At 40.4% G+C, this 19,988-nt stretch overlaps 1 protein-coding gene across 14 annotated transcripts in view; it reads left to right on the top strand.

The window, feature by feature from the left end:
- Positions 1-13,271: 13,271 nt before the first annotated feature.
- Positions 13,272-19,988, top strand: part of Ankhd1 (ankyrin repeat and KH domain containing 1) — a 112,769-nt gene continuing 106,052 nt past the window's right edge. For all 14 annotated transcript variants that reach the window (XM_074076861.1, XM_074076858.1, XM_074076857.1 and 11 more), the window contains exon 1: positions 13,272-13,718. In XM_074076861.1, the coding sequence (XP_073932962.1) occupies positions 13,428-13,718 (291 nt within the window). In that variant the 5' untranslated portion in view covers positions 13,272-13,427. The remainder of the gene's footprint in view (positions 13,719-19,988) is intronic.

The following is a 19,988-nucleotide window of genomic DNA, read 5'->3' as shown; positions in this document are numbered from 1 at the left end:
ATCAGTACACATGTATCTATTTCATTCTTTTTATCCTCTGCATAGAATAAATAATCTTATAAATTGAAAAAATATCACATATACAAAAGAATTAGAATGTCTTCTGCAAGTACAAGAATTTCTACAGAGTATATAGCTAGGAGTGCATTTAAAGATAACATAAAAGGATTGGCAATATAGCTAAGTGGTAGAGCACTTGCCTAGCATGCTCAAAGCTTTGGGCCCATCCCAGGACTGAAAAAAAACCAAAACCAAAACCAAAAACAAAAAACCTCAGACTCTGGAAACTGAAACAGAAAAATCTTGAGTTCAAGGCCAGCCTGTCTCAAACAAACAAAAACAATAATCTAATCCAGAGAAAGAAATAGGATATTCCTAATACCTTAGAAGCTTCTGTACATGTCCTTCCCAGATTGCATGAATCCCCCTTCCAGGTAAACACTATCCTAAATTTTATGTTAGTTTTTCCTCTTGACTTTTTTTTTTCCAGTGCCTGGGGATCAAACCCAGTGATTTGTAACCTCCCCAACACTTCCTTTTTGGTCTTTTGGGATAGGATCTTGCTATGTAGTCTAGGCTGGCCTGCAAATCAATGGTTCTCCTGTCTCTGCCTTCCTAGTGCTAGCAGTACAGGCATGTACCATGATGTCTGGCTTTAACTCCTCTTTGTGTATACTTACATATTCATTGTTTTATCTACTTCTAATGTTATATAAATGAAAGTATAATATAGGAATTCTTCTGTGACTTTCTTCATTCAACATTGTTTTGAGAATCAATCATGTTGGTACATGTAGTATAGTTTATTTTCATTACTGCATAGAGATTTCTACATATTTTTATTAAGTCAGCCTATTGTGTGCTTCAAAATATTTTATATAGTTCATGACTGGTTTTGGTCTGTTTGAAGTATCAAATACCAGAGGAGATATGTTGATACACCTATGATAATAAATTTTTCAAGGTCTCCTTGAAGATTTATCAATTTTTACTTTTATGTATTTTTTTTAAGGCAGGGTCTTACTATGTAGCCCATGATCTTTCTGCTTCCACCCCTGGAATGCTGGGATTACAGGCATATACCACCATATCCAGCACTTTTATGTATTTTTTAAAATATATGTTATTGCTAGGAGTGATATGTTATTAAATGCAGTAGTTATTATACTCCTTCCTAAGATCTAGGAAATAACATGTGGAATTAATACAAAAATCCTCTCTTAAGGGAAAACAAGACTGAAAAACAAACAACACCCCCTCTCAAAGAAAAGAAGTGAAGAAGAAGCAAAAAGCACAGTGCTAAGATGTCCCAGATTACTGTCTAAAATGGAGACATGGAGCAGCTTCAACAATTCAAATTAGTCTGTTAGAGTCATTGAATCATCACAAGCATGATTTGTTTTTAAACAAGCAAGCAAAAAAAAAAAAAAGGTATTTTAAACAAAAATATACTGACCACTTTATTTTTGGTGGTACTGAGGTTTGAACTTCAGGCCTCATGCTTGCTAGGCAGGTGGTCTATCACTTGGGCCTTGTCCCAGCCCTTTTATGCTTTAGCTATTTTTCAGGTAGGATCTCACATTTTTGCCCCGGGTGACCTCAGACTTCCATCCCCCTACCTAGGGCTTCCTGTGTAGTAGCTTGGATGACAGGCATGTACCACCACAATGGTTTTATTGGTTGAGATGGGATCTCCCCAACTTTTTGCCCAGACTGACCTTGAACCTTGATCCTCCCTATCTCTGCCTCCAGAGTGGGTGGGACTATAGTTGTGACCCATTACCCTACCCCAATCACTTTTCTGACAATACATAATTATCAAAATTAATTACTTACTGGGAAGGTGAAGTGGGGCATACCTATGGGCTTTGTCTCACTTGAGTACATGTGGGTAGGTATAGGGCATTTGTTATTATTGGAGGAACATGTTTAATTTTTTTGTAGTGGACCCAGGCTTGAATTCAGGGCTTTGCATTTGCAAACCAGGCACTCTACTGCTTGAGCTACAACTCCAGTCCATTTTGTTCTGGTTATTTTGGAGATGGAGTCTCTTAAACTATTTGCCCAGGCTGGCTTCGAAATCAGATCTTCCCAATTTCAGCCTCCCAAGAAGCTAGGATTATAGGCATGAGCCATCAGTGCCTGGGCCAATTTTTAATCTTTAGTTTGACTTGAACACTGCTTCTAGTAATCCTTTTTTTTTTTTGTGGTACTAGAGTTTGAACTCAGGGCCTTGTGCATGCTAGGCAGGCACTTTACCATGTGAGCCACATGTGCCACCACACCTGTGATAAAATATTTCAAGAGTGTTTCTACTCCTTACTTTTGGGTTCTCTCGTTATGAATTTTAGGGTTAAAATTATATTTACTATAGCATTTTAGTTTTTTTAGTTAGGAAGGTTGATCATAATTCTAATCCATATTAATGCCAGAAATAGAAATCCTGCTGGCCTTTAAAAAAAAGTTATAAAGAAAAACTAGGCTGGGTGTTTGGTATATGCTTGTAGTCTCAGTACTTGGGAGGCTGAGGCGGAGGATCTCAAGTTTGAGGTAAGCCTGGGCTAAATAACAAGACCTTGTCTCAAAAAAAAGGAAAATAAAAAAAGAAAGAAGAAAAACTAACAGTCTAAGTATCATTCATTGAGAGACATTTATACCAAAAGTATCATTTAAGTTTAGACCTTAAAAAAAATGTATAGGGCACCTGTCAGCATGAGGCCGAGTTCAAATCCCTGTACCACCAAATAAACCAAATGTAGATTTTATTTAATAGCATCTACATATTATTTACTTATGACCTTATCTAGACTTATTTGAATACTCAAAAAAATCCTTATTGAGCTGGGTGCCAGTTGCTCAAGCCTGTAATTTTAGCTATTCAGGGGGCAGAGATCAGGAGGATCGTGGTTGGACACCAGCCCCAGCAAAACAGTTTGCGAGTGGCTCCAGGTGAAGGCCTGGATCCTTCTGATCTCTTCCTCAAGTAGCTAGGATTATACATGTGAGTCACCATCACCTGGCTTCTTTTGGTTTTTTGAGATTGGGTCTCATCCTATAGCATTGGCTGGTCTGGAACTCAGGATCTTTGTGCCTCAGCCACCCAATGCTGGGATTATGGGCATGACCCATCATGCCCAATTTAAAACAGGGTAATATGATAGAGACTAGGAGGAGGAATTACTTAAGGTACATGTTCAGCCAGGCATTTGTGGCTCACGCCTGTAATCCTAGCTACTCAGGAGGCAGAGATTAGGAGGATCACAGCCAGCGTGGGCAAGTATTTTGCAAAACCCTATCCCTCAAAAAAAAAACCTCATCACAAAAAAGGGGTGGTGGAGTGGCTCAAGGTGTAGGCCCTTAGTTCAAACCCCAGTACCACCAAAAAAAAAAAAAAAAGCATAATAGTCTGGGAAGGCATCTCTGAGGAGGTTACCTTTACACCTTTAGACCTGAAAGACAAGGGGACAGTCAAATTATCATCTGCCTACAAAGTGTAGTAAACATTTAGGTGCTCTAAAGTTCCCAGATTAAAGATCAGTTGTCACAGGGGAAAGATTTTGAAGTCAGTATTGGCTTCACACTTAGCCATTGGTTTGCTCAGACTAGGCAATGAGAAATTGCTTTATTGGGTCTAACCTATAAGTTACAATTTTCTGTCAGTAAAATGGGGCCAAGAGCCTGGCTTTTCAGTCTCAGGTGCTGCAAAGGTTAATTGATGCCTATAATATTCTTTAAGATCTTTAGATGAAAGACCTAATAAGGTTATTAGAGCCTCCTAAGCCCCAGGGAAAATCTCTTCATATCAGTATTAAGCCTCTCTAATATGTAGCTGTGGGACAATGGTTCTCAAAACTTTTGTGGGCTTTAGAAGCAAAGGTTATATTAATTCCTGAGCTCTCTGAGGTTACAAGTCTCCCCGAGGTTCTTCTGAGTTCTTATATTCTTGTTCTGTTTTTCTGTCCCCTTGACCTATGCCCCATACTTCCCAATATTTTAGATTTTTGTCTTTCCAAATGGACCTGAGCGTATACTTGCACATATACACCACTGTCAGATATATCTCTGGTCCTTCTGCTACTGAGAACAATCCAGAGCAGAGATTGGGGAAGGCAGGAATGTGTCTGAATCTACTTCTCAAATGTAGGCAGATATTAGGAGGAGAGTTTGGCAGTAAAGACTTTGGAACATTTGAGAAATTGAATGAAGGCCCATGTAATTAGATGGAGGAGGGAATGAGCAAATACTGCAAGATGAGGTTGGACAGGATGAGGATTAGGGTTGTAGGCTACCATAATGGATACCTTGAAAAAGGCAGTACAGGTAAGGCCTAAAACCTTGGGGTAAAAATAGTAGGGGTCAACCCAGACTATCCAAAACATTGTGCAAGTGAAGAACCAAGCTGGAAGATTTGTACTTTCTGATTTCAAAATGTATTAAAATGACATAGTAATCAAGACAGTGTGTGATACTGGTATAAGGACAGACATATAAATTAATAGAATGGAATAGACAGTCCAGAAACAAATCCTCAAACTTTACAGGTGATTATTATTTTTTGTGGTACTGGGGTTTGAACTCAGGGCCTACACCTTGAGCCACTCCACCAGCCCTTCTTTTGTGATGGATATTTTTGAGATAGGGTCTTGTGAACTATTTGCCCAGGCTGGCTTCCAACTGAGATCCTCCTGATCTCTGCCTCCTGAGTTGCTAGGATTACAGGCATAAGCCACTGACGCCTGGGTTGAACTTCATTTTAAATGACTCTATAGAACTAAATTTTACTCTGTAATTGAGCCAACCATTCTGTAACTTGATATTTAAGTTGTATTGATTTTCTTTCTTTCTTTTTTTTTGGTGGTACTGAGGATTTATCTCAAGGTCTCCCGCTTGCCTTGCTAGGCAGGCACTGTATCACTTAAGCCATGCCTCCAGCCCTGATTTATATATTATGTATGTATACATACTGTATATATAGTGTATACATGTGTATAGCTTCTAGGTATTTTTTGCGCCCATGTCTCATTAACTCTTTTTTTGTTGTTGAGACTGGGTCTCTCTATGTAGCCTAGGCTGTCTTCAAACACTTGATCCTCCTGCCTCCACCTTTTTTTTTTTTGTGGTTCTGGGGTTTGAACTCAGGGCCTACACCCTGAGCCATTCCACTAGCCCTTTTTTGTGTTGGGTATTTTTGAGGAAGTGTCTCAGAAACTATTTGCCTGGGTTGGTTTTGAACCGTGATCCTCCTGATCTCTGCCTCCTGAGTAGCTAGGATTACCGTATTACATTAGGTATTTACCACCATACCCAGCTTCATTAATTCCACCCCACCCACTTCTTCCACTGGTGATTGAAAGTAGGACCTTGAGAAAGTGCTTTAACACTTGAGTCACACCCCCAGGTCTTTTGCTTTCAGTTTGTTTTTCAGATAGTGTCTCTCACTAACTGACCAGTATGGCCTCCAGTTATGATCTTCACAAGTAGCTGGAATTACAGACATGGGCTACCATACCCAGCTTCATTAACTCTCCCCCCACTCCAATCCTCAGCCAGTACTGGGGATTGAACCCAGGGCCTTATGCCTACCACTTGAGCTATGCCCCCTTGTCCAGTGTCTTGCTAACTGTCCAGACTGGCCTCAAAACTCTCAATCCTTCTGTCTCTGCCTCCCTACTAGCTGAGATTACAGGCAAGAGAAATTAACTTTAGAGTAGCATTAGATTTGTAAAAAAACCTACAAATATAGTACAGAGAGGTCTCATGGATCCCATACTCAGTTTCCTCTATTAACATGTTATATTAGTATGGCATATTTGTTAGAAGTATTGAAAATAATTATTAGCTAATTGATACATTATTATTAACTAAAATCTATACTTTATTCAGATTTACTTGGTTTTTTTTTTCTATTTTTTCCTTTTTTTTTTTTTCGGTGCTGGGGACTGAACTCAGGGCCTTACACTTGCCAGGCAAGCGCTCTTCCACTGAGCTAAATCCCCAACCCCTCAGATTTACTTGGGTTCTTACCTCATGTTCTTTTTTTTTTTTTGGCATTAGTGAGGTTTTGAACTCAGGGCATTGTGCTTGTTAGAGGCACTTTAACACTTGATCCAGAACTCCAGCCATAATATCCTTTAAAAAATTAGTATGTATTCATTGTACAAAGGAGTTTCACTATGATAACCTCATGTCCTTTTTCTGTTCCAGGATCTCATTCAGGATACCATATTACATTTAGTTATCTATCACTGAGCCATATTCATAGCCCTGTTCTCTGTTATTTCATGTACATTTTGTCTATCTCATCATTAGTCAATAAATATATTCATCAGGAGAATTGGAAGGAAGTATATTATCTTTTGCTTCATGTGTATTTTTTCTAAAATTACTTGGCACATAGCAAGAATTGAATAAATGTTACTTTCATGAAAAGATGAAAAAATTATGGCATTATTTTAAATGATAATTGAAATTATACAAAAGGATATGTTCACTGTAGAGATTTAAAAAGACTCAGAAAATATAAATACACAAAAAAGAATTTTTAAAAAAGAATCTGCATAATTCTACTACCCAAATATAATTACTATTAATATCTTTGTTTTACATGTGACCTGCTATAATTTTTTTTTTTTTTTGGTGGTACAGGAGTTTGAACTCAGGGCTTCACACACTTGCTAGGCAAGAAGATCTACCACTTGAGTCACTATGCCAGCCCAGTGCTCTAATTTTTCTATGGATGTATGGTATTTGATTTGAAGTGATGACTATACTTTGTGATGTAATGCTTCTGAAGTTATGTAACTTTTTTTTTTGGCAGTACTGGAGCTTGAAATCAGGGCCTTGTGCTTGGTGGGCAGGTGCTCCACTACTTTGGGCTACCCACCCCCCTCCACCCCCAAGTCCTTTTTCTTCAGGTACTTTTTGAATAGGATCTCACATTTATGGCCTGGCAGGCCTGGACCAAGGTCCTCCTCCTGCACTTCCCACAATAGCTGAAGATGACAGGTGTGTTCCACCATGCCCAACTTTTTGTTGGTTGAGTTGGGGTCTTGAGAACTTTTTACCCTGGCTGACCTTAAACAGCCAGCCTCTGGATCGCCACCTCCTGTGTAGGTAGGAATACATATGTGAGCCACCCCACCCAGCCTGACGTTATATACCTTTAACATATACCTTTAAAGGCCAAATGTACGCATGAACTTTTTAGGTCACACAGAGACCTAAACATCAGCCAACTACAGCAGAGTTGGTATTTCTGATTCCCAGCTCAGAGATCCATTCACTAAATCTTACATCCTCAATAACCTTAAGGCTTATTCTCCTTGATATGCTCTTTGTCCAAAAATCAAATCCCAAGAAGGATGGTGTTCCCTCCTGTCTACTTTGTTGCGAACCTTACTAATTCCACAAGAGTATTCATGTGCTTATTACTTTCAGAAATTAAAATAAGAGCTGGGAAATGTGGCTCACACAATCCTAGCCATTTCACAGGAGGCAGAGATTGGGATGATGGCTGTTCCATGCCAGCCAGTGTAAAAAGTTAGCAAGATCCCATCTTGACCAGTAAAAATTGGGTATACTGGTACACGCCTGTCATTCCAGCTAACCTGGAAGATTGAGGTCTAGGTCTGCCCAGGTGTAAATGTGAGACCCTACTTCAAAGAGGCCCCAAATTCAAACCCCAGTGCTGCCAAAAAAAAAAAAAAAAAAAAGGGCTGGGACATGGCTCAAGTGGTAGCACCCCTGCCTAGCAAGCATGAGGATATGAGTTCAAACCCAGTACTGCAAAACAAAACAAAACAAAACCCTCCCCTAAAACCAAAACAACAATAGCAAAAATTGAAAATCCCTCAAACTCCCACTGTTCCTGCCATTAAAAGTATATACTCAAAAGAGGCAGCAGCATTCTTGCCTCATTCTCCTCCCTCTCTCTCTTGTAGTGCTAGGGATTAAACCAAGGATCTTACACATGCTGGGCAAGTGCTCTACCACTGAACCACAGTCACAGTTCCCTTACCTTATTTTTATTAGGTGGGTAGCAAGGCTGGAACTTCTAGTGGGTAAGCAGGTACTGTGTACATACATATATTTCCTCCCCTCCACCCCATCTTTTGGTGGCACTTGGGTTTGAACTTAGGTTGCTAGGCAGGCGCTTTACCACTCAAGCCACTCCAACAGACCTTTTTATGTTGGGTATTTTTGAGATATAGTCTCTATTTTTTTGCCTGGGCTGGCCTCGAATGGTGATCATCCAGATCTCTGCCTCCCAAATATCTAGGATTATAGGTATGAGTCACAGATAGTCACCTTTATTTTGCCCCTTTTTAGGAAGGGTGGGTCTTGATAGCAGACTTTCAAATTCTAGGAAACTTTATATAAATAATTTAGTAGAATTTTCGTAGGCTTCAGTGGTAGAGGCAGTCCAAATGTGGGCATGACTCCTCATTTTTTATATGCCAGCTTCCTACATGTTGTTACATAACTTGTAGGTATAAGCAACTGTATCCTTAAACAAGTGGTAGCCCTAAGTCTGGCTTTTCAATTAAACTAACCTGTGCCTAGTATTTCCTGGAGGGTTAAAATGTTATAATATTATAGCACTGTTACTGTTTTTAATTACCACCCCCATCAGAGTACACTTAATCAATGGAATACTATAAAATAGTTAAAAGAATAAGAAAGCTCTTTTTGGCTTTTTTTTTTTTGGCGGCACTGGGGTTTGAACTCAGGGCCTCATGCTTGCTAAGCAGGCACTCTAACCACTTGAGCCACTCTGCCAGCCCAAGAAAGCTCTTTTTACACTGACAGGAATATATCTAGAATAAACTAAGTGAAAAAAGCAAGGTATAGCATGCTGTCATTTGGGTTTGAACTTGGGGCTTCATACTTCCGGAGCAGGTGCTTTAATGCTTGAGTCACACTTCCAGCACCCCATGCTGCCATTTGTGTTTAAAAAAAGACAAAATAAATTGCCATGTATGAAATTGCTCACATATGTATAAAAATCTGTAGAAGATACTGAAAAGCCTAATAATGTGGTTTGCTTATGAGGGAAGATCTGGGTATTTAGTAAGCAAAGTAAAAGGACTCTGTCACTGTGTATTTTTTTATTCTTTTTGAAATTTGAACCACATGAATTGAATATATTAACTTAGATTTTTAAGTGTGAAATTACATAGCCTAAGAAACTTAAGAATATGGTCGGAAAAACCAGGAAACAGCTTTTAAATTAAATGTTTCCAATTGCTGTAGAAGAGGAAGATATTAGGGTTTAAAAGCTTTTTTTCTTTTTTTTGGTGGTACTGAGGTATGAACTTAGGGGCTCATGCTTGCTAGGTAGGCACTCTGCCACTTGCGCCACCCCACCAGCACCCTTTTTGTGTGTGTGTGTGTGTGTGTATGTTGGTTATTTTTTGAGATAGGGTCTCAACTATTTGCCCAGGCTGGTTTCTATCCTTGATCTTTCTGATCTCTGCCTCCTTACACAGCTAGGATTACAAGTATGAGTCAGCCACTGGTGCCCGGCATTGCTTTTTGTTATTTTGAGACAGGGTCTTGCTAAGTATATCAGGTTGGCCTCCAACTGACAATCCTCTCATCTCAGCCTCCCTTGTGCTGGGATTATAGATGTGCATCACCATGCTTGGCTTCATTAGTAGGTTTATAAGATGGATATGATGTGGACTGTTTTTACCTGATTGATGAAGTTTCTCTACCTTTGAAGATACCATGAAATCAGTGTGATAAGAGTGGGAAAGTCACAGGTTTTGGGATCAGGCAGAAATAAATTCAAATCTTTCCATACTCCAGTCTTATAACCTGAAGCAAGTTATTCAACATTTTTGAAATTTCAACCTTTTAAAAAAAATCTTTAAAATGGTTGAAATCAGAATAGAATTATTAAAAGGCTTAATGACATAAGATTCAAGTACAATATATTTGCTGATTTATTTCTTTCCTTATATAGATGGGATGAACTATGAAAGACTGGCATGCAGAAATTAAATGTCTTAAGAAAGTGCAAGTTGCATGTGAAAGAACTACATGCAGTGAAGGTCCCCCAATATCTATGATTTAGTATGTCAATCTCACATTATGAGGAATGAAGCCTCTTATTACCTAAGCAGTTTTAAAAATCCTTAAGCTTTTTATTTTCCTTCCCTGTCTAAACCATGGTCAAAAGGGAATATATGCTTTGAAACATGTTACAAATATACTATAACTGGGCTGGGGATGTAGCTCAGTTGTGGACCAGCTGCCTAGCATGCCCTGGCTGGATCCTGAGCACTGTTTTTTTGTTTTTTTTTTAAAGACAAATGCTGTAACAAATATTCCAGTTAGTTTTCTTTGGGAAGATGTATTTAATGCTTTTTTTCTAAAAATATGTTTTTTATGGATGATTCTGCAGCAACTGATGGTTCAGTCTTTGAAGAAAATCAGTGTTTGCTGGGTGCCGGTCACTCATGCCTGTAATCCTAGCAGTAGGCAGAGATCAGGAGGATCATGGTTTGAGGCCAGCCCAGTCAAATAGTTCACAAGCCCCATCTTGAAAAAATCCTTCACAAAAATGGGCTGGTGGAGTGGCTCAAGATGTAGGCCCTAAGTTCAAGCCCCAGTGCCAGCAAAAAAAGAAAAAAGAAAATTAGTGTTACTACTTTAAAAAAGTAAGTAAAAGTAGTAAATAATATTTTAAGATATATCAAAACCAAGGTCACACAATAAATCACATGAATATTTACTGATATTTTACACTGAATACATCAGTGTGATTTTATGCATTTACCAATTTGATATGGTATGATTTCTTAATAGAATAGTGTCACATTTGTAAAACCACAGGACTGGACTGTAGTATATCTGAAATATTAAATCATTCTTAACATAGACTCTACATAGTAGTCATCAAAATCTAGGAGACTGAGAGTTCCTAACTCTTGTACTGACTATTGACAAGTATTTCAGGAAAAGATTCAGATGAAAGAAAAATTATTGCTCAATCATATTTCTCTAACTATACTCAGGGATAGTTGGTAGGCACTGTACCTAGAGTTCCTTTCTCTGTCCTTGAGAGTCAGTACATGTGTTTAAAGAATTTAATGAGTTTGTTCAGGGAGTTGCATCAGAAATCATTTTTGTATTGGGGTAGGAAGGGCAAGTAGTTTCTTTGTAATGTTGCACCATACCTGTTTTTGCTTTAGGATGTATCCATACCAATTCTGGATAATCCAGCTTTGAAGTAGGTTGGGCAGTGCAAGGTTTCTTTTGTTGCTGCATAGTTTGGGTTGTGAGCTAGTCACACATGACTTGAAAAGGTAAACAACACTGAGGATACAGGCTAATTAAGTTCTACAAAAACTAAAGGCAATATACATGGCATACACACCAAAATAGTTCTGTAGAGTACGACTTTTCCCCATTTTCTACAACTTATTGTTTATCTAGAAAGAACACGTAGTATGTTTTGATCACAGAATACACTGTCCTTTGCATGTGAAATGTCAAAATGACTGATTACCAAACAAAGGAATTTTAACACTCTTCAAAAATATCTGGCAGAATCAACTTTTTAAAAAGACATTTAAAAATCATTATTTTTATAGGCTATTCACATCCCAGTTTTAAGGGAGGTGAAATATTAAATATTATACCAAAATAGAGAAAGGTCTTTGTTAAAACTGTAAGAGAGGAGAAAATGACACATCTTTTGTTTTTAGCCAACTTCTGTTATTACATGGACATTATTTGGGTCAAACTCATTTTTCTGTGATTATGGATTAGTTGGAACCTGAACACTTTTAACATCTTGTTTATCAATAAGTGGGAGGGAAGGGAGGCTGAAAGAAGGGGGAGAAGGAAAGGGGAGGGAGAGAAGAAAGTGGAGAAGAGAGATCTCTTGTTGAGCCTTGTTTTTGCTGCGGATCTAGAGATCTAGCTAGAATTGGTTTGGCTGACAGAACCAAGGACAGGCAGAGAACTCCTAGAAGGAAGAGGAGGCAGTAACTAACAAAAACGAGCTTTCCTGTAAATTTAGCACTTTGCTAAGCCCTACATGTTGTCCACTTAATTTGTTGATAACCACTACCCACTGAGGAAGGTGCTATTACTCCCATTTTACAGGGAGTAACATCAAACTCGCCGAGGTCACCCATCAAAATAGGCAGCGGCACCAGAACTCGGAATTGCCCCTGAGCACGTCCTCGCGGCCGCGTTCAGCCCTGAGGCTGGATTCCAGGCGCTGTGCGACCTTCCTTCGAGGGACAGTTCCCGGTACTGAGAAATGGCGCTGTCCAGCCCGCGGGCTCGCCGCCTTCCACAACCGATAGAACGCGGCCCCGCGGGGCCATCCCGCCCGAAGGCTGTAGAACTGCTGCGCGCAGCACGTCCAGGCACGCGAGCCGGTCGAGGAGCCGATCCGGAGCTGCTTCCCCGACTGCCGCAGCTCGCACGCTAGGCTCACCTTAGAAAGCTGGGAGGCGCCAAGCAGGACCGGCCCGGACTCTCTAAAGTCCCCTTGCCCCTCCTAGTCCCTTATTCCCGCCCAAACAGCCAGGGGCAGAACGGCTAAAGCAGCCTCACCTGTCCTAGAGGCGGTGACTGCTTTAATGACTGACGCTGTCGTCCTCCAACCAGGCAATGGCAGGAAGGTGGAGCCTCGCTGAGACTGATTGCTTCATTCCTCCAATCCCCGTGCAGCCACTTCCGGCCATAGTCGCGTCGCCTGGCAGAGAGCTACAGGTGGGAACTGCATTACACCAGCGCCTCTTGCATCCTTGATGTGCAAGACTTACCGAGCGCAGGGTCAGGTCTACCCCAGATTTTATTAATCTTGCGGGTCGTCACTTCAGCCTTCATTTTAATCAGAAGTGGAAATTCCCCAGCCCTTTCCCGTCACCTCAGATGGGGGCGGGATGAATAGTACCCCAGTGGCCAATTGTACCACGCGACGTCCTATGACAATGTGACCGACACTTTTTGGCGCCAATGGAATTTCGCATTGTCACGGGTCACTATGACTGACCACAAGGCCAACTAATCCACTTTAAGGTCGTGACGCGCTAGTCAGAGAGGCTGACCAATAGACATAGAAAAAGACCGGAAGTCGGCTCGTGGTGAGTAGGAGGCGGGTGTTCGCAACCGCCCAGGCCTGCGCGGGTCAACGCAGCTTGGGGGCAGCGAGCCAGCGAGCGGCGCGTGACGGAGAACCTGAGCGACAGGTTTCTTTAGCCAATGAGCTGCAGCCGCCGGAGAGTTGCAGCCAGTGGCGAGTCGAGGGGGCGGGAGGCAGCAGGTTAGGCAGTGAGAAGTTAGTGGCGCTGCTGGGACGGGGGAAAGGAGACGCTTCTTCCTCCTGCTGCTCCTCTCCTCAGGATCAGCAGCGGCGGTGGCCGCGAGTGACTCCGCAGCGTCTCCGGCTCCGCGTGCGAACCATGCTGACCGACGGCGGAGGCGGCGGAACCTCCTTTGAGGAGGACCTGGACTCGGTGGCTCCCCGATCCGCCCCAGCCGGGGCCTCAGAGCCGCCTCCGCCGGGAGGGGTCGGGCTGGGGATCCGCACTGTGAGGCTCTTTGGGGAGGCCGGGCCCGCGCCGGGAATCGGTGGCGGCGGCAGCGGTGCGGGCGGAGGGGACACGGCGCTAGATTTCAAGTTGGCGGCTGCCGTGCTGAGGACCGGAGGTGGAGGTGGTGCCTCTGGGAGTGACGAGGACGAGGTGTCTGAGGTACGACTCCAAGACCCACGACTCCCGCACAGTGTGAGGGGTGAATCCTCTCTGGGCCAGCACAGGGCTGGGGCCATCCTGCAGCTTCCCGGGCGTAGTCGTTCTTTGACAGCACTCGCCTCCTTGGCGGGCACTGGCAGCCGGGCGGGCCTAGCGAGCGCTCGTCTTGTTTCTTCAGTCGGCGCCCGCAGACCCACAATAGGGAGTCCTTTGGTCTCTGAGCTTCGCGCGGGAACGAGGACTCGGCAGCCTCTCCCGCCCACCCCGCTCTGGAGCAGGGGGAGGGCGGGGTCTTGCCGGAGTCCCTGCCCTTGGTACTGAGGGAGACAGACCGAGACCCGGGCTCGCTCTCCCGCTCGCTCAAAAAGCGCTTCCGTGTGTGCCTGTTCCCAGAGCTGAAGGGTACATTTATTTGCCTTGCGTGTGTACTTAAGTAGAGCTTTCCTTTTTCCTCTGTAGTGTGAGGCAGGTGAGTATTAAGGAGCTCTCAGCTTTTGCCCTGAAAAATCACGTGACTCTAGCTCCTGGGACGGTTTGTGAAGTTAGACAGGAAAAGGAAGTTCCAGTGCATCTTTGAGCTGCGGAAAGCTGGAGAGCTGAACTCTGAGGTTTTGAAAGTGGGAGGTGAGGCACCTACGGACACCTTTTGTTTTACAGGGAGGAAAATGAGTTATCAGTACCTTCATTTCTTTTAACTCTTATTATGTGTATTGTCATGTATACACCTTTTTAGGTATGAGCAACCTAGGATGGTAGGCATCATTCTCTTCTGATCTCTAGGGAAAAAAAGGATATATATATATATATATATATATATATATATCCTATGATCATTGTTTTAAGTGCTCAGAGTATTTCTTCTGTTTTGGTTCTAAGGTGCTTGGTTTATCCCTTGTGACCAATTACTTTAACCTCTGGTCTTGGTGTTAAAGTACAGGAATTCTTTGTGTACTAACAATCTTGGCTCTTGCCTTTGAGAGGAATAAGGACACATTATTTCTAGGTTACCTAATACAGTTAGAGCACTGTCTTATCTTCCTAAGTCTGAAGTTTTAGATTTAAAACTTTGGTATATTCTGACTCCAACATTTTGCTTTGAAAAAAAAAAAAAAAGCGTGTAGATTTTAAAGGGGGATAATCCCATGAGTGTCGGTATCTTTGAATTTCACTAGAAGAGAAATAACTTCTAATCCAAGGTGAGAAAGGATTTTATTTGAAAAGGTAGTTAAGGGGAGGGTCTGGAGTTCCCCTAATCTTCCGCTTGTGAAAGACTTATCCTTTCAGTGAAACTTGGTGAGAGATGAACCTAGAACACACGGGCTTTTAGCTAGGAAATGAATTATCATGGGTGAGATAAAAGGTCACTCATTTGTTTTTAAATAAGTACTACTTAAAATTTCTTCCGAGGTAGAGTGCTAGTGAATTTCCAAAGTCAAATATCTCTCTCTTTCTCCATATTTCATTTGTAGCTTTACCATGTAAGTAAAGCTATGGAACTATGGGTACAATCCACACCTTTTATGAGGCTTTTGAAATTTATTGTAGAAGCCATGTATTCATGATACCTACACACATTTAGTAATGGCTAATGGTAGAAGAACTCGTATTTTCCTGTTTACTTACATTTTCTGTGCCAAAAAAAGATTTAGGTATTAAGTGTATATGTAGACATATATATATATACATATATTTTTGAAGAGTACTTGAGGTTTAAATCTTAGTACTTGTAAAGCAGGTGCTCTACTTGAGCCACACCTCTAATCCCAAAAGTCCCCCCCCCACCCCCGTATTGGGCTTTGAAGTTGGTCTCATGCTTGCTAGGCAGGCATTCTACCAATTGAGCCACTCCTCCAGTCCTAATTTTTATTTTTTTAAAGACTTCCTTGTTGAAATGAAGAGTTCTAAGATACCCAGACTTTTTCCCCTTCAGTGTGTGCATGTAGATTCTTTTGTCTTTCTTTTCTTTTTTGGTGGTATTGAGGCTTGAACTCAGGCCTTTGGCTTGCTAGGCAGGTGCTCTACCATTTGGAGCCACTCACCAGCACTTTTTTGTGTTGGGTGTTTTTGAGATAGGGTCTTGCAAAGTATTTGCGCAGGCTGACCTTGAACCGAGATCCTCCTGATCCCTGCCTCCTGAGTAACTAGGATTATAGGAGTGAGCCACTGGTACCTGGCTTCATGTGGGCTCTTTCTTAACCTGTGGAGAAACTTTTGTTTTTGTATTCTTTTTCTTCCATGTTATATAGAGAAGAAATTCCTGAAATATTTAGTCTCTGTTATATAGTGCATGTGGTAGGGTATAGTCTGCCTTTGTTAATGGAATGGTCTATTTTTCCTAACTAAATTCCTTGCCTTTTCTCTTTTTTCTCTGATGAGCTGTTTCCCTGCATCATATTGCTTTTCAATTTCCAGTGTGAAAGAATCATAAATAGTTTTCTTCAAAAAATACTCACCTAACTGCCATTTGATAAATAATACTAAAATCTTCATTTTTGTCTTTTCTAAATATTTTAGAACCAAGTACCTAGACACCCAGAAAGATGAGTTGGTGTGAAGTTTGAGAGTGAAGATTGTCTTTTTCCCCAAAGAGGGCAGGACAAGTTGAAAAATGAGTAAAGAAATGTAAAAGTCCAATATTTTCCCTTGTTGGTCAAGTCAAAAGACCTTTAGGAAGGGACTTAGGTCTATTAGTAGATTTGAAAATACTAGAACTGTGCTCTCTTAGGGATTGTCATCATTTGGTTGCCATCATTTTAAACATTGGGAGTTAAATACCTGTTTTGTATTTCTTCAGCCATGCTAAGCATATTCCTTAACTGTCTTAAGTCCTTGTACAGAAGATTTAGAACTTGCATTGGATCCTGTTGAAATGTACCCGTTATTCAGAATAGAGATTAGTTTAAAGATTCCTTTCAGACCAGTTTTTAAATGTTTAGAGTAACTTTTTTTAGCAAGACAGAAGGAAAAATTCCTTAGGGATTTTGTGGCTTTGTGAGATTTATGATTTTAATTTATACTCTATGTACGTGTGACATTTTTTTTCCTCTCTTCGGTACTGGGGCTTGAGCTCAGGACCTACACTGTGAGCCGTTCCACCAGTCCTTTTTTGTGATGGGTTTTTTCAAGATAGGTCTCTTGAACTGTTTTGTGTGGGCTGGCTTCCAATGGTGATCCTCCTGATCTCTGCCTCCTGAGTACCTAGGATTATAGGCATGAGCCACCGGCACCCAACAAAATTCTTTTGGTTTTGATTTTGTTTTTGTGGGTTTTTTTTTTTTTTTTTTTCCTGCTCTGGGGTTTGAACTCAGGGCCTCATGCTTATAGGGCAGGTGCTCTTACACATTGGCTGCTCTGCAGCCTGTGACATCTTTTAAAATCATATAAAACTAATAGTAAATTCAATAGTAGAGATAGGGTAGAAAGTAAAAGTCCTACAAATCTAAAATTAAATAAACTATTGAAAACACACACAAAAATAAAAAGAAAAAAAAAAGAAAGTAAAAGTCCTTCTTACGCCAACCAACCTTTTAACTTCTACTCCTCAAAGTAGCCAATGTTAAAATTTTTGGCTAGATATGGTGACTAACATCTATAATTCCACCTACTCAGGAGGCATAGATTGGGAGGATTGAGGTTCAAAGCCAGCCCAGAAAAAAAGTTAGTGAGACCCCATCTTAATAAGCCTGGTGTGGTGGCACACTTAATCCCATTCCATGCGGGGTTGGCCCTGGGCAAAACTGCAAGAGCCTACCTGAAACTCAAAATAGCTAAGACAAAAAAAAAAAAAAAAGGCTGGGGCGTGGCTCAAGTGGTAGAGCACCTGCCTAGCAAGCTTGAGATCCTGAGTTGAAACCACCAAAAAATAAAAAATTACTTTCAGTGCATTTTGCAGGCCTATGTTCATGAATGTGTGTGTGCACATTCATATGCATACACTTTAAAGACAGATTAAATTATCATACTGAGTTTTTTTTTCTTGAGGAATGTGCCATATTTACAATTATGTAAAAGCACCCAGAAATTGAATACAGCCCTGAAATTGTGCCACAAGATTTGTAAGGATTTTTTTTCCCCTTGAAAATATTTTTGTAGACAAAAGAATAGGCCATATAGAAATCTCATGTTTTTCTCCAGTAACAAAGGAGCTAGATAATTTCCTTTAGATTTATTTATGATCTATAATGTATAGCAGGGTTTCTGAATGGCAGCATATTAACATTTTGGGCGAGATAATTTTTTGTTATGAGGGACTCTCCTATGCCTTAGCAGCATCTCTGGCTTCTATCTACTAGATGCCAGTAGGATCCACCTGATTGTGATTGCCCCAAATTCTTCAGACATTGACATCTCAGGAGCAAAATGACCCTTAGTTGAGAACCACTGGTCTAGAGGTCACTCTTGTCAGGGTGACAATTTTGTCATGAATACTCTGTATTCAAACTTCAGGTGAACAAGGTGAGTCACTGTTCTTAATAGTATCTCAGGGCTTACACTCATAACCCAAACTGAAAGGTTTAATGTAAAATCAGCATGTATTGTTTTACATTTTTTATGGTCACTTTATCATTTTAGGAAATTTTCACTTAAAATACTATTTTAAAAAATTGAGTTACTTTTCATGAAAGTGAACTTAAAAAAAAATTATGGGGACTTTCAGTTAGTTCCAGGTAGAAAGTGTTTTATGCCACAAATTATCATAAGTAGACAAAATAGGAAATGAAGCTTTGTATTGTAGTTGGCAGACTTTGGAGATAGTGGAAAAGTTTATAGAAGAAAAATGTTACATGCTATTACTGTAACAATTTATTTCATATTGCAAGAGTATTAACCTTACACAAGTTTCATTATGTAAAGCTTTGACTTTACATATTAACTGATGGGTTGATGATTGTGGTTATATAAATTAAGAGTTGTGGGTCAATGCAGAATTGATTAGTGTAGGTGGAGGAAAACCTTATTGTGAAACTTGAAGAATGAGGTTTTTGGGTTTTTTTTTATTGTGAAACTTGAAGAATGAGGTTTTTGGGTTTTTTTTTTCCTAGTGGTAGTGGAGGTTGAACTCAAGGCCTCATGGCTTCTCATGCTTCCCAGTCAGATGCTGCTCTACCACATGAGCCATGACCCCAGCTCTTTTTTGCTCATTACTTGTGAGACTATCTTGCTATCTCTCTTCTGATGCATTGTACAAAGTAATTTAATTAGTGCTAATCTCAGACTAGTTTATAATCTACAGTTGGCCTTGTTGGAAAAGTTTTATATTATTTAATGAAATTGATGATAGTAAGAAGTTGTACCTTTGAGTACCATGGAGTTTTTGATTCTAAGGTAATTTTGCAATGAACTTACTTGGAAATTCAGGCCTTTTATTCATTTTAAAAGGATTAAGAAATAATTAAGTGCTGGCAGAGTACCCTAGTAACTGCCAAAAATAAAAAGAAAGAAATAACTAAAACCACTGATACAGAAAGACATATACGTCTTAGTCAATATAGGAAACATTGGCTTTGCACTATTGTTGTACTCTAATTATTTTGTAAAAGTTAAAATCTGTGTACTATTTTATTGGTGGTTACTGACAATAGATACTGTTTTTAATATATAAAGGATTTCTTAAAAATGTAGATAGTCCACTGTATCCCAATGATTTTTGACGTACCTGCATTAGCATACAATTTTGAAATGAGAAAGGCAAGAATACTCATATGGGCAAAGCCCTAAGAACCAGTGAATTGAATAAGAGAATAGTTTATTTAATTTCCAAGGTAAGTTTGAAATGTTTAATAGTTTGTAATGGAGACAAGTAGAGAACAAAACAAATTTTTTTGTTGCAAAATATATTAAAATTTTAAAGCCATGTGTAATTTGGCCCACAGCTGTAATCCTAGCTACTTGGAAGAGTGAGATTTGGGGGATTTCAGTACGAGGCCATCTGGGGCAAGTAGTTTTAGAGACCCCCCCCTCCCCCCCATTTCCAAAATAACCAGGGCAAAATGGACTAGAGGTGTGGCTTAAGTGGTAGGGTGCCTGCTTTGCAACCAAGCCCTGAGTTCAAACCCCAGTCCTGCCAAAACAAAACAAAACAAAACAAAAAACCCCAAAACATTTTAACCTTTTTGTTTTGTTTGTATTTTAATTTTGATTAATTTGTGAATTCTGGGCCTCACACTTGCTAGGCAGGTGCTCTACCACTTGAGCTAATATCCAAAGCTTTTTTTTACTTTAGTTATTTTTCAGATGTTTTCTTACGTTTTTTGGGCCAGCCTCAGATTG

The sequence above is a fragment of the Castor canadensis genome, chromosome 6 (assembly GCF_047511655.1).
Source record: "Castor canadensis chromosome 6, mCasCan1.hap1v2, whole genome shotgun sequence".
Lineage (NCBI taxonomy): Eukaryota > Metazoa > Chordata > Mammalia > Rodentia > Castoridae > Castor > Castor canadensis.
Note: the sequence above shows the minus strand (reverse complement) of the source record. Positions and strands in the feature narration are given on the sequence as shown.